This window comes from Myxocyprinus asiaticus, chromosome 19, assembly GCF_019703515.2.
Source record: "Myxocyprinus asiaticus isolate MX2 ecotype Aquarium Trade chromosome 19, UBuf_Myxa_2, whole genome shotgun sequence".
Lineage (NCBI taxonomy): Eukaryota > Metazoa > Chordata > Actinopteri > Cypriniformes > Catostomidae > Myxocyprinus > Myxocyprinus asiaticus.
This window is the reverse complement of record NC_059362.1, coordinates 46,287,616-46,300,175: the sequence shown is the minus strand read 5'-3', so window position 1 is coordinate 46,300,175 and position 12,560 is coordinate 46,287,616. Positions and strand designations below refer to the sequence as shown.

Here is a 12,560-nt window from a genome sequence, read left to right as displayed (position 1 = left end):
CCATCCCCCTGGAAACTACACCCCTGCACCTACTGTATTTCTGTGGAGATGATAAAATGCAGAATCTCAAAGTCTTCCGTCATGAGAAAAAAGGGCTTGTAATTTAATAGGAGCGCCTTAACATAATGTGTGAAAGGGCAGAATATAAGGCAGAATAGAATAGAATAGAATGGCTGGGTTTAAAAAAAAAAAAAATGTGTGAAAACGTAATATGGACCAAGACTACATCTGACAAAAAAGAGAGAGATTTTAGTTATTTCAAAATATTTTGATACTTAAAATATTATTTTCATTATTTTAAAATGTATTTTTATATGTTACATTTTATTGTCATCCATATGTTTTTGAAGCGTGAAAAGGAAATCATATAAACTTACTTTATTATATGACCCAAGCTTAAATTGTATCAATGACTTTGTTGTGTGCTTGAAGCACACCTAGTGACTATTTGTATGACAAGTAATTGTCATTCGTGAAAAACCTAAAACAGGCAATTAATCGTCATAATCGCAATTATTTTTTTGACAATTAATCGTCAGCTATATTTCATAACCGTGAAAACCCCCATTTTCATTATTAGGTTCCAACCTTGTTTTTATTTATTTTTTTTATTTTTTTATAAATGTGTATGAAATTTCAAACAGTGACAACAGCTTGTATGATTATTAAAAATGCAGTTTCATTACATTATATAAATTGCTAGAATGTGAAATTTGTACATTTTTAAAAAGCTAAAATGTTTAAATTGATAAGGCGAAATAAAAAATAAAATGAATAATATTCATACTATATTGAGTGAAGTCATATATATGAATACTATATATACAGTATGTGAAGATGCCCCTTTCTCGTTTTTTTTTTTTTTCCTCCCCAATTTGCAATGCCCAATTCCCAATGCGCTCTAAGTCCTCATGGTGGCGTAGTGACTCCCCTCAATCTGGGTGGCGGAGGACGAATCTCAGTTGCCTCCGCGTCTGAGACCGTTAGTCCGCGCATCTTATCACGTGGCTTGTTGAGCCTGTTACCGTGGAGACGTAGCGCGTGGCATCCACGCACAACTCACCACGCGCACCACCGAGAGCGAGAACCACATTATGGCGACCACAAGGAGGTTACCCCGTGTGACTCTACCCTCCCATAGCAACCGGGCCAATTTGGTTGCTTAGGAGACCTGGCTGGAGTCACTCAGCACGTCTTGGATTCAAACTCACGACTCCAGGTGTGATAGTCAGCGTCAATACTTGCTGAGCTACCCAGGCCCCCGCTTTCTTGGTTTTCTTAATATCTTTTTCAGTTGCATTACTCTTGTATGTCTTCAACAGTCTGGTGAGTAAAAACAAACATTTACTAGCCAATGGTCATTCTTTCTCCAACATGACCATAGAGGGTTGCTTAAGGAAGTTTAATTTGGTAAAAAAATTCACTGCAAAAAAATCCTATTGTTATCGAGTGTTTTTGTCTTTGAAATGAACACATTTATGAAAAATGAGGAGTACTACTTGTTGTTATTTCAGTATTTTAAACTGGTTTTCTCATTGTCCTTAATCCCCACAGAAACTGTTTGTCCCTGATGTGGACCAATCAGAATGCAGTTCTCGGGTCAATGGCTCTTCTGAACGGATCACAACAGAGTCACCAGAGAAAGAGTTGAAGGTAAGATGGGTGCTTAAAAGTTATTTAATACTGATAGACTATTGTTGATGACTTCTCTGTTGTTGGCAGCTTGTACTCTGTAAATTAGTCTTTGTAAAATTCTGTCCACTGTATGGATGAATCGTTTTAGTCATAATGTAAATGTTCCTGCAAATATCATGAATCAAAGGGTTTTTATATCTGGCAGTAAACAGAAGTAATCTATCTGTGATGTGTCTGGCAGGATGGTGAATTGAGCTGCAGATCTGGACGTCCCTTACGAAGGGAACTGTCCCCGCTGTCTGAAGACGAGAGTCCAGCAACTGTTAAATTCATCAAGATGAGCTGCAAATACTTCACTGACGGCATGGTGAGGACTGTTAGCTGACCACGTTCACTTCAATGATGTCAAATGTGCGAAGCTGAGATTTAACTCCATACAGGACTAAATCCTAAAATAATCCTAAATAAAGGATGTGACATTCTGTTACATTCAGAACTCAAAACTTGCACTCCAGTCCAACCTGAACATTTATTGAAGCTAAACTGCAAAAATGGTTTGTTTGGAAATCTTAATGATTATGACATCACAACTATGAGCTCATGAACATACGGTGGCAAGAAAAAGTATGTGAACCCTTTGGAATTACCTTTATAAATTTGAATTAAAATTTGGTTTGATCTTTATCTAAGTTACAATAATAAACTAACACAATCTGTTTAACTAATAACACACAAATTATTGTATTGTTTTTGTACATATTGAATACATCATTCAAACATTCATTGTAGGTCGGGAAAAAGTATGTAAACCCCTAGGCTAATGACATCAACTAAAGCTAATTAGAGTCAGGGGCTGGCAAACCTGGCATCTAATTAATGTAACGAGATTGGAGGTGTGAGTTAGAGCTACTTTGACTTATAAAAAGCACTTAAACATTTTGAGTTTCCTATTCACAAGAAGCATCTGCTGATGTGGACTATGCCTTGCATAAAAAAGATCTCAGAAGACCTACGATTAAGAATTGTTACTTTGCATAAAGCTGGAAAGGGTTACAAAGTTATCTTGAAGAGCTTAGACATTCATCTGTCCACAGTTAGACAAATTGTCTATAAATGGAGATGATTTAGTACTATAGGTACTCTCACTAGAAGTGGCCGTCCAGCCAAGATGACTCAAAGGGCACACCGCAGAATGCTCAGATGAGGTAAAAATGAATCCTAGAGTGACAGATAAAGACTTGAAGGAATCATTGGAACTGGTTAACATCTCTGTTCATGAGTCTACTATACGGAAAACATTAAACATGCATGGTGTACATGGCAGGACACTACGAGGGAAGCTGCTGCTTTCCAACAAAAACATTGCTGCACGCCTGAAGTTGGCCAAAGACCACCTTGACACTCCGCAACACTACTGAGAAAATGTTTTGTGGACTGGTGAAACTAAGGTTGAATTGTTTGGAAAGAACACGCAGTACTAGGTATGGCGTAAAAAGGGCACCTCATACCAACATGAAAACATCATGCCAATGGTGAAGTACGGTGGAGGGAGCATCATGATTTGGGGCTGCTTTGGGGCCTGGACCGCTCACCATCATTAAGGGAAAAATTAATTCCCAAGTTTATCAAGATATTCTACAGGATAATGTCAGGGTGGCTGTGTGCCAGCTGAAGCTCAGTAGAAGTTGGGTGATGCAGCAGGACCGTTAAGGTGTTTTGCATTGTGACCGTATTTTCCTTTCCCAATTAGCCACATTTAAACACCCCAAATTCCATAACTGCAACATGTAAAAATATGATATATTATTTAATTGGGAAAGTACAATTTAAGGTATAATTTGAGCTGACCTGATGAATAACAGTGGAAAGACAATAAAAAAAAAATGATCATGAAAAACTAAATTACTTCTCTAAAGGAACTTGACTAACATTTTAAAAGTAGAGTCGATTTCTTGAGTTTTTCTGATGTTTCATTGGTTGTGTGTGCTGCAGGGCGTTGTGGGAGGGGTGATGATTATAACGCCCAATAACATCATGTTTGACCCACACAAGTCTGATCCTCTGGTGATTGAGAACGGTTGTGAGGAGTACGGACTCATCTGTCCGATGGAGGAGGTCCTGTCTCTGGCGCTGTATGACGACGTGTCCCGTATGAAGCTTAAAGACGCGCTGCCATCGTAAGAAACTACTTGTTTTTCAACATCTCTTTGTGTCCACCCCCATCTTTAGCTCTGGTTAACACGTTTGGGTTAGTTTACACCCCAAAATGAAAATAAATAATATTTTGCATAAAGAATTTTAGGACTGAATTAAGTTTAAATAATAGTTTGTTTTTGCATTGTGTAATTATGACAATTAAGCACCAAATTTTCATTACAGTAATGCAAAACATGTCATTAGTTAAGATAATAGCATTGCTAATTCTTGTTAGTTACTCCGCAACACTGCCTCAGTTTGTAAAAATCAAAACAAAACAAAGTGCTGACAATGAAAGTATTTTAGTCGCACATGTAACATACAAAACTGAGGGTCAAAAATTATTTTGTCTGGTAAGAAAAAGCATGTGACAGATAATCAGGGTTCCTGTGGATCCTTAAAAAGTTTAGTTTTCCCAAATATATATATATATATATAGATTTTTTTTCTCCCCAATTTGGAATGCCCAATTCCCACTACTTAGTAGGTCCTCGTGTTGGCGTGGTTACTCGCCTCAATCCGGGTGGTGGAGGACAAGTTTCAGTTGCCTCCGCTTCTGAGACCGTCAATCCGCGCATCTTATCACGTGACTCGTCGTGCATGACACCGCGGAGACTCACAGCATGTGGATGCTCATGCTACTCTCCGCGATCCACGCACAACTTACCACACGCCCCATTGAGAGCGAGAACCACTAATCGTGACCACGAGGATGTTACCCCATGTGACTCTACCCAGTTTTCCTAAATTTAAGGTCTTAAAATGTCTTAAATATCTTAAATGATACCAAAAAAAAGTCTTAATTTTTATTTAAAGAGGTCTTAAACTTGGGAGCGGAAAGGCAGGAATCGTGATGTGATCTAATCTGATAATCAAACTTCAAAAGAATACGATTTAATTCAATAAATGCATGTGCTTCGTCCTTCGGAGTGAAAACGCGGCACTGTTGTGTTTTCTCCAAGCACGCAGAGGCTTGTGAGTGTTTCCAGCGGTTGCAGAGCAGTTCACAATCATTAGGACATATCGGAATTTATGACAAACTATCACAAATGATCACCTGTTGATGATGTTGATGAAATATGACATTGTTTACTTTTGTTTATATTGAAATACGTTGTAGATTATTGTAGGAGAGCACATTTTATATCCCTTATTTGTTTGAATGAGCAGCTGGAAGCAGTGAAGTGCAAACATTTAAAAATAAGAGTCCCGGGGGCCTGGGTATCTCAGCGAGTATTGACGCTGACTACCACCCCTGGAGTCATGAGTTCGAATCCAGGGCGTGCTGAGTGACTCCAGCCAGGTCTCCTAAGCAACCAAATTGGCCCGGTTGCTAGGGTGGGTTGAGTCACATAGGGTAACCTCCTTGTGGTCGCTATAATGTGGTTCTCACTCTCGGTGGGGCGTGTGGTGAGTTGTGCGTGAATGCCACGGAGAATAGTGTGAAGCCTCCACACGCGCTATGTCTCCGCGGTAACGCGCTCAACAAGCCTCGTGATGAGATGCGTGGATTGACGGTCTCAGACGCGGAGGCAACTGAGATTCGTCCTCCGCCACCCGGATTGAGGCGAGTCACTACGCCACCACAAGGACTTAGAGCGCATTGGGAATTGGGCATGAGAAATTGGGGAGATAAAAGGGGAGAAAATCAACAAATGTATTCATTTGGCAAATGCTTTTATCCAAAAGAGGAATAATACATCATAAGCGATTCATCTTAAGGAGATGGTGGCACGAAAAGTGCTCCATTACAAAGTTTCACTATCATCAGAATAGTAGTATCCAAGACAGATTAGAGACCGATTAGAGCAATAAGAATATATATAATAATTATTATTATTTTTATTTTTTTTATATGAGTGAATGGTTAAGTGCTCATGGAAAAGATGTGTTTTTAGCCTGGGTTTGGTAAGACCGAGAGTGAGTCTGCGTCACGGATGGAGTTAGGAAGGTCATTCCACCAACGAGGTACAGTGAAACCGAAAGTCCGGGAAAGTGTTTTGGTGCCGCTCATCTGGTGGGAACGTAGCTCTGCAGAAATGATTTTAGGTATCCTGGAGCAGACTCGGTGACTTCTGTATGCCAGCATCACAGCCTTGAATTTCACCGGCAGCCAGTTTAAAAAAAACAAACAATTTAAGCTATTGGCAGATTAATTGCCTTTCTTTCAACACATTATCGAATCAGCACAATCCAATATCAGTCGACCTCTAATTTGTATTTATTTATATAATGGTACATAAACCAATTTTAATGTGATATATGTGGAAAACATGTCTTGAGTAAATTAAACTTGCATATATCCTACTGATGATCAATGTTAAGGTCATGTTGAGTGTGTGCCGCTGCCTGTTTAAGAGCCTGTGATACATGATTTATTTTGAGATTGTGTTGGTTTGTTTTGGTGTGAGGATACGGTATTAATTTTATTTGTTCAGGTCTTGAAAAAGGTCTTAAAGTCTTAAGTTGGATTTTTAAAACTCTGCAGCAACCCTGATAACATCTCAAGCCATTGGACTTTTGCACTAATTATTCATAAAAATTATTATCTAAAAATTATTATTAAAAAATGCCTTCCTCTCAGCTGTCCATCTACTTTCTTTTTCTCATGTTTTATAAATTTAAGTTCTATTTTACACCAAATATATATTTTGACATTTGAAGTTTTGTTCTTTTGATTTGTTTATTTTTGTTTGTGTTTTCATTGCCATTTTTTGTTTGTTTTTCTCTTTAATTTCACCATCTTCCCTTTACGATGATGATGATGATGATGATGACAATGACCCCTGTTTACGGTGACAGTGATGAACCCCGGGATCTTTGTCCGTTATACAGGCCGGGCGAGTGGGAGGAGCTTCCCTCCGAACACGATCTGAACCCTTTTAGCCGTTATGAGGCGCGCGGACAACCGAACCGACCGATCATATTAGACGATATCAAAGCAGCTGTCTCCGAGATGTCGGAGTGTCACATTGCAGAAAAATCGCCATCAGATGAAGGTTTTACCGAACTGGAACTGCTACAGAGTGACTCGAACGCTACGATGCACAGCCTGGAGGGGGCGTCACTGTACGATGACTCCGAACCAAGTAAAACACTTAGTCAGCCGACAACGGAACAAAACGATGAAACTGTGACGTCTTCTAACACTGAGAGAGGGGGGGAAGAGGAAGATGAAGGACTTCATAACTGTTCCGCGGAAGATAACGTGGAGCTGCTGCCGTCCGTTCCAGACAAGTTAGTTGACGCGACCAAAACAAGAGCTGAAACGATAGGTAAAGGTGCAATGGACCAAAAAAGGAAGTTGAGCTGCAGCGAAGTCACAAAGGACTCTGGGAAATGTAGTTCACCTGAACCAAATGTTGACATAGAGGGACGAAAGGAAAGTAAGAGATCAAATTCAGCTGTCGAACTTTCTGAAGTGGAGAAATGCAAACGGGCCAGTGAAGCTGAGATGAAGTCATGGCTGCTGAAACGGATGCAGGTGCCAGTCGAAGGTGAGTGACGGGGGAAGACCAGCCAATCACGGTCAAGGACACAGTTTGTTGAATGTGTTGAACAGATGAGGGTTTATCAGCTCACCTTGGAAAATCAAACATAGATAGAACATTTACATAAAATCACAAACGGCCCTCCAGTGTAGTTCATGTCTTTATGCACAATGTGCACAATTGGACGATGTCTCTTTAACAGTGGCGAGCATTTAAAAAGGGGCTAGTTTTGTAATATCTTATTTTATCATTGATGTCCACTTATAATGTTAGTCGAGGCCTCTTGCACCAAAAATAGTTGTAGGCACTTCTCACAACTAGGGTAGAAATTGGTGTCCCATTTACATTTTTTAAACAATAAAGGCACCAATCACATGTTCTCTGGAGTGAGAGTGATTATAATAAACTATTGGGTCAATGATGTGACGCTTTGCCAAGATCTGTTAAATTATGTAAATGTATATAAAATGCAGTAGTTATTATTGTTAACGCAAACTTAAAAACTAAATGAAAACATTTTCATTAAAGGTGCAGTATGTAAGATTCAGAAACCCTTGTTATTAGTGACACCTGTGGCCGTTAAGTGAACTGCAGCCTGTTGCTCGCGCTCATGCACACACTCCATAGGGACGCGAGCGAGCATCGGCCAAAACAATGACGTAACGTTCAGTCTCTTTGTACGTGATCCACCTGCATCATGCTGACAGATGAGGTAGCATAATTTTTATTTTATTTTTTTATTTTTTTGGGGGGGGATTTTCCCCCTTTTTCTCCCAATTTGGAATGCCCAATTCCCAATGCGCTCTAAGTCCTCGTGGTCGCATAGTGATTCGCTTCAGTCCGGGTGGCGGAGGACGAATCTCAGTTGCCTCCGCGTCTGAGACAGTCAACCCGCGCATCTTATCACGTGGCTTGTTGAGCGCGTTGCCACGGAGACATAGCGCGTGTGGAGGCTTCACGCCATCCACCGCGGCAACTACGCTCAATTCACCATGCGCCCCACCGAGAACAAACCACATTATAGCGACCACGAGGAGGTAACCCCATGTGACTCTACCCTCACTAGCAACCGGGCCAATTTGGTTGCTTAGGAGACCTGGCTGGAGTCACTCAGCACGCCCTGGATTCAAACTCGCAAATTAAATAATTTAATTATCAATGACTTTTAGCAATAACATTAGACTTTTAGTATTAATATAGACCCTTCTCAAGACTAACCTTCCATGATTGTTGAATTTGTGCGTTGATAAGTCATAAATCAGTGTGATTTCAACTTAATTAGTCTTTTATTGTAATTCTACACTAAATACTTTACTACTCTAGGTACAAATAGAACTTAGCAGTGTGATACTGCAGATACTGTTTTTATCATTTGTATAATGAATTGCTTATGTTCCTCATTTGCAAGTCGCTTTCATCTGCTGAAAGACAAAATGTAAATATACTAACAGCAATCCTGAAGTGGAGATCCACAAATCACAGAAGTCGCTGTGAACATGGTAACGGGAATTGCAGCAAGCAGGGTTGTGATGAGTTTTTGCAGGCTAGCGTAAACTGGCTAGATGGCTAACTAGCTACTTCATGTTAGTTAATATGGGATGTTGTAGCATTAGACCTGGCTGGAGTCACTCAGCACGCCCTGGGATTCGAACTAGCAAACTAGCGAACTCCAGGGGTGGTAGCCAGCGTATTTTACCACTGAGCTACCCAGGCCCAGCTAACATACTACTGAACTATACCAGACAGTTTACTGTTGCACTGTTATGTTGCACTATTGTATGTTTTGTATGTCATATTGTACTACGATCAAGAAACCAGCGTATTTGCTTAAATTTATCCTGTATACCTGACTTTTAGTATAAAGAGAAGATCGTTGAAATTATTTGAAAGTTACGAAGCAAGGTAGCTTGCAATTCGTCAGCGTTAGCAGGCAAGATCAAGTTAGCTAAAATGACACAGATCAATCCTTATGACACTATATTTCACATGCTTTGCAGTTATGTAAGCTTACCTGTCCAATAAGAAGAACGCCAATTCAGGGTCGGGTTTGATCCCCAAAACCGAACGAAGGTCCCTCCAGGAATCAAACGCCCTGCTGATGTTCACTCTAGTTTTCGCTCGACCACGATCACGTTCCCGTTTAGCCAGACGGGATTCAGTAGAAGGCTCTCGGGAGCGCGCATAAACGTCACATCCTTTGGATTTTCCCGGCAAAACCGACCCGCTCCCTTCACATGAAAATCACTCTACAGGCTTTAATAGGCAACCTAGGAAGTCCGGGAAGGGCTCATTTTTTAAGTTGCGTTACAAGCCGTTCACACATTGGCAAAAAAAAAGGCGACTATTACGTGAAAAATGTTGCATACTGCAGCTTTAACTGAAAAAAATAAAAACTGACATGATTGGAAAAAACTCAGTCTAAACTAAAATACTTTTTCATAACTCTAAAACTAACAAAAATTAAAAAACAATAATGATCTCGAATTAATTTGAGTTTTTGTCGCACAGTATATTATAAAATTTAAAATGCTTAATATCCACCTTAATTACAGTAAACATGAAAATGCCGCTAGATCGTTAACACAAATGTCAGCCCTAAAAATGTCATTACAGTAAATGCTTTCGCTTCGGCAGCCATAAAATACTAAAACTAACTAAAGTGTGTGAACTAACGAAAAACTAAAAATCAAATACTATAACCCTGGTCCAGAGACAATAAATAAATCATCGTCTCATTAAAAGCTATAAATCTTATTGCAGAAAAATATTACTATTATTATTATTATTTTAATTAGCAGTGAAACTTTAAATCATTATTTTGTCGTGATTAAATATGAATATTTTGACATTTTTATGAAAAGGCACATTTTGTTCAGGTCATATAAAGTAACCCTAGAAAACAAAAATTCATGATATTTGTAAAATTAAATTTTATTTTTTTTATTAATTATTTTAAACATTTAAGGTGCACGGAAAGTATTGTAATACCTTTTACTTGATGGTAAAAACACGTGACATTTTTAAAGTCATTAAATCAAACATTTGTGAACCTGACGCGAAAACAAAGATTGCATTTCTACGAACTTGATACATGTGTTTTTAAACTAAATGTTTTCCCCTTGGACAACCTTATTTATGAAAAGTAGCTTGTTTGAAATACATAAAATAACCAAATTACACAAATCAGGGTTTTAAATTGTATTATTTCGCAAATATTAGTATTAGGGTTGCAAAAATTGCGAATTTCATATGAAATAAACTGAAAATTAAACAGCTAATATAATATTTAGTTTGACCTGCCGGGCTAGATGAACAATATTTCAAGGTTGAGCACCTCCTTTCACTGAGATTTTATTACAAAATTTGACTTTTTTTTTAGTTTCTAATCGTATTTTGTGCTTTTTTGTGGAAAGTGTGTCATATAGTACTCAAACTCTTGCTTCAAAAGAGCAAGAAAAATCCTGTTAAAGAGTGGATCTCTCTGATTTACAGACATGCTGCTGTCCTCTGAAGAGAAGAGTAAATCTCCGCCCATGTTCCTCTGCTTCAAAGTGGGAAAGCCAATGAGGAAGTCCTTCGCCATTGGTCAGACTTCTAGCCCCACCCGCTCACATGCTGGAAGGGGGCGGCAGCCAGAGTACTGGTTTGCTGTGCAACAAGAAAGGTATGGAAGAGTGTTTGGGCGCGAGTCATTATAAAGTTTTCTAAACTTTGATCCTCAGTCTGGCGTAATGTGTGGAAAATAATTAATAATGTTGTTGCGTAATTTGTTGGAACGTTGTGTCGTTTCCATAGTTGAGTGGAAAAGGTTTACTGAGAGGAAATTGAATGCTTGTTAGAAATACTAACTGTCTGTCTGTCTATCTCTGTTTCTCTGTTTGTCTATCTGTCTGGTCTGTCTGTCTGTTTGTCTGTCTATGTGGCTGTATGTGTGTTTGTCTCTTGTCTATCTGTCTGTTTGTTTGTTTGTTTGTCTGTCTGTCTGTCTGTCTATGTGGCTGTCTATCTGTCTGTCTGTCTTTATGTTTCTGTCTGTTTGTCTATCTATCTGTCTGTGTGTTTGTCTCTTGTCTATCTGTCTGTTTGTTTGTTTGTCTGTCTGTCTATCTATGTGGCTGTCTATCTGTCTGTCTGTCTATGTTTCTGTCTGTTTGTCCATCTATCTGTCTGTGTGTTTGTCTGTTTGTCTGTCTATGTGTCTGTCTGTTTGTCTGTGTCTGTCTACCTATGTGGCTGTCTGTCTGTCTTTGTTTCTGTCTGTTTGTCTATCTGTCTGTCTGTTTGTCTGTGGCTGTCTGTCTATGTGGCTGTCTGTCTGTCTTTGTTTCTGTCTGTTTGTCTATCTGTCTGTCTGTGTGTTTGTCTGTCTGTTTGTCTGTGTCTGTCTACCTATGTGGCTGTCTGTCTGTCTTTGTTTCTGTCTGTCTGTATATCTATTTGTATGTCTGTCTGTGTATGTGTCTGTCTATGTGTCTGTCTGTCTGTCTATGTGTCTGTCTGTCGGTCTTTGTTTTTTTTTCTGTATGTTTGTTTGTCTGTCTGTCTATCTATGTGACTGTCTATCTGTCTGTCTGTCTGTCTTTGTTTCTGTGTGTTTGTCTGTCTATGTGTCTGTCTGTTTGTCTATGTGTCTGTCTACCTATGTGGCTGTCTGTCTGTCTTTGTTTCTGTCTGTCTGTATATCTATTTGTATGTCTGTCTGTGTATGTGTCTGTCTATGTGTCTGTCTGTCTGTCTATGTGTCTGTCTGTCGGTCTTTGTTTTTTTTTCTGTATGTTTGTTTGTTTGTCTGTCTGTCTATCTATGTGGCTGTCTATCTGTCTGTCTTTGTTTCTGTGTGTTTGTTTGTCTATGTGTCTGTCTACCTATGTGGCTGTCTGTCTGTCTTTGTTTCTGTCTGTCTGTATATCTATTTGTCTGTCTGTTTGTCTATGTGTTGTCTGTCTGTCTGTCTATGTGTTGTCTGTCTGTTTGTCTATGTGTCTGTCTGTTTGTCTATGTGGCTGTCTGTCTTTGTTTCTGTCTGTCTATTTGTCTGTCTGTTTGTCTGTCTATGTGACTGTCTGTCTGTCTTTGTTTTTTTTCTGTATGTTTGTTTGTCCGTCTGTCTATCTATGTGTCTGTCTACCTACGTGGCTGTCTGTCTGTATCTGTCTTTGTTTCTGTCTGTTTGTCTATCTATCTGTCTGTGTTTGTCTGTTTGTCTGTCTATGTGTCTGTCTACCTATGTGGCTGTCT

General features: G+C 39.2%; 1 protein-coding gene across 2 annotated transcripts in view; it reads left to right on the top strand.

Moving 5' to 3' along the window:
* Nucleotides 1–12,560, top strand: part of LOC127409619 (nuclear receptor coactivator 7-like) — a 39,039-nt gene that overhangs the window by 14,410 nt on the left and 12,069 nt on the right. The window contains exons 6-10 of one of the 2 annotated variants that reach the window (XM_051644304.1): nt 1,555–1,653; nt 1,877–2,002; nt 3,628–3,812; nt 6,667–7,328; nt 10,815–10,986. In XM_051644304.1, the coding sequence (XP_051500264.1) occupies nt 1,555–1,653; nt 1,877–2,002; nt 3,628–3,812; nt 6,667–7,328; nt 10,815–10,986 (1,244 nt within the window). Of the gene's footprint in view, nt 1–1,554; nt 1,654–1,876; nt 2,003–3,627; nt 3,813–6,633; nt 7,329–10,814; nt 10,987–12,560 lie in introns of both variants that reach the window. The other variant, XM_051644303.1, reaches the window with a different exon arrangement.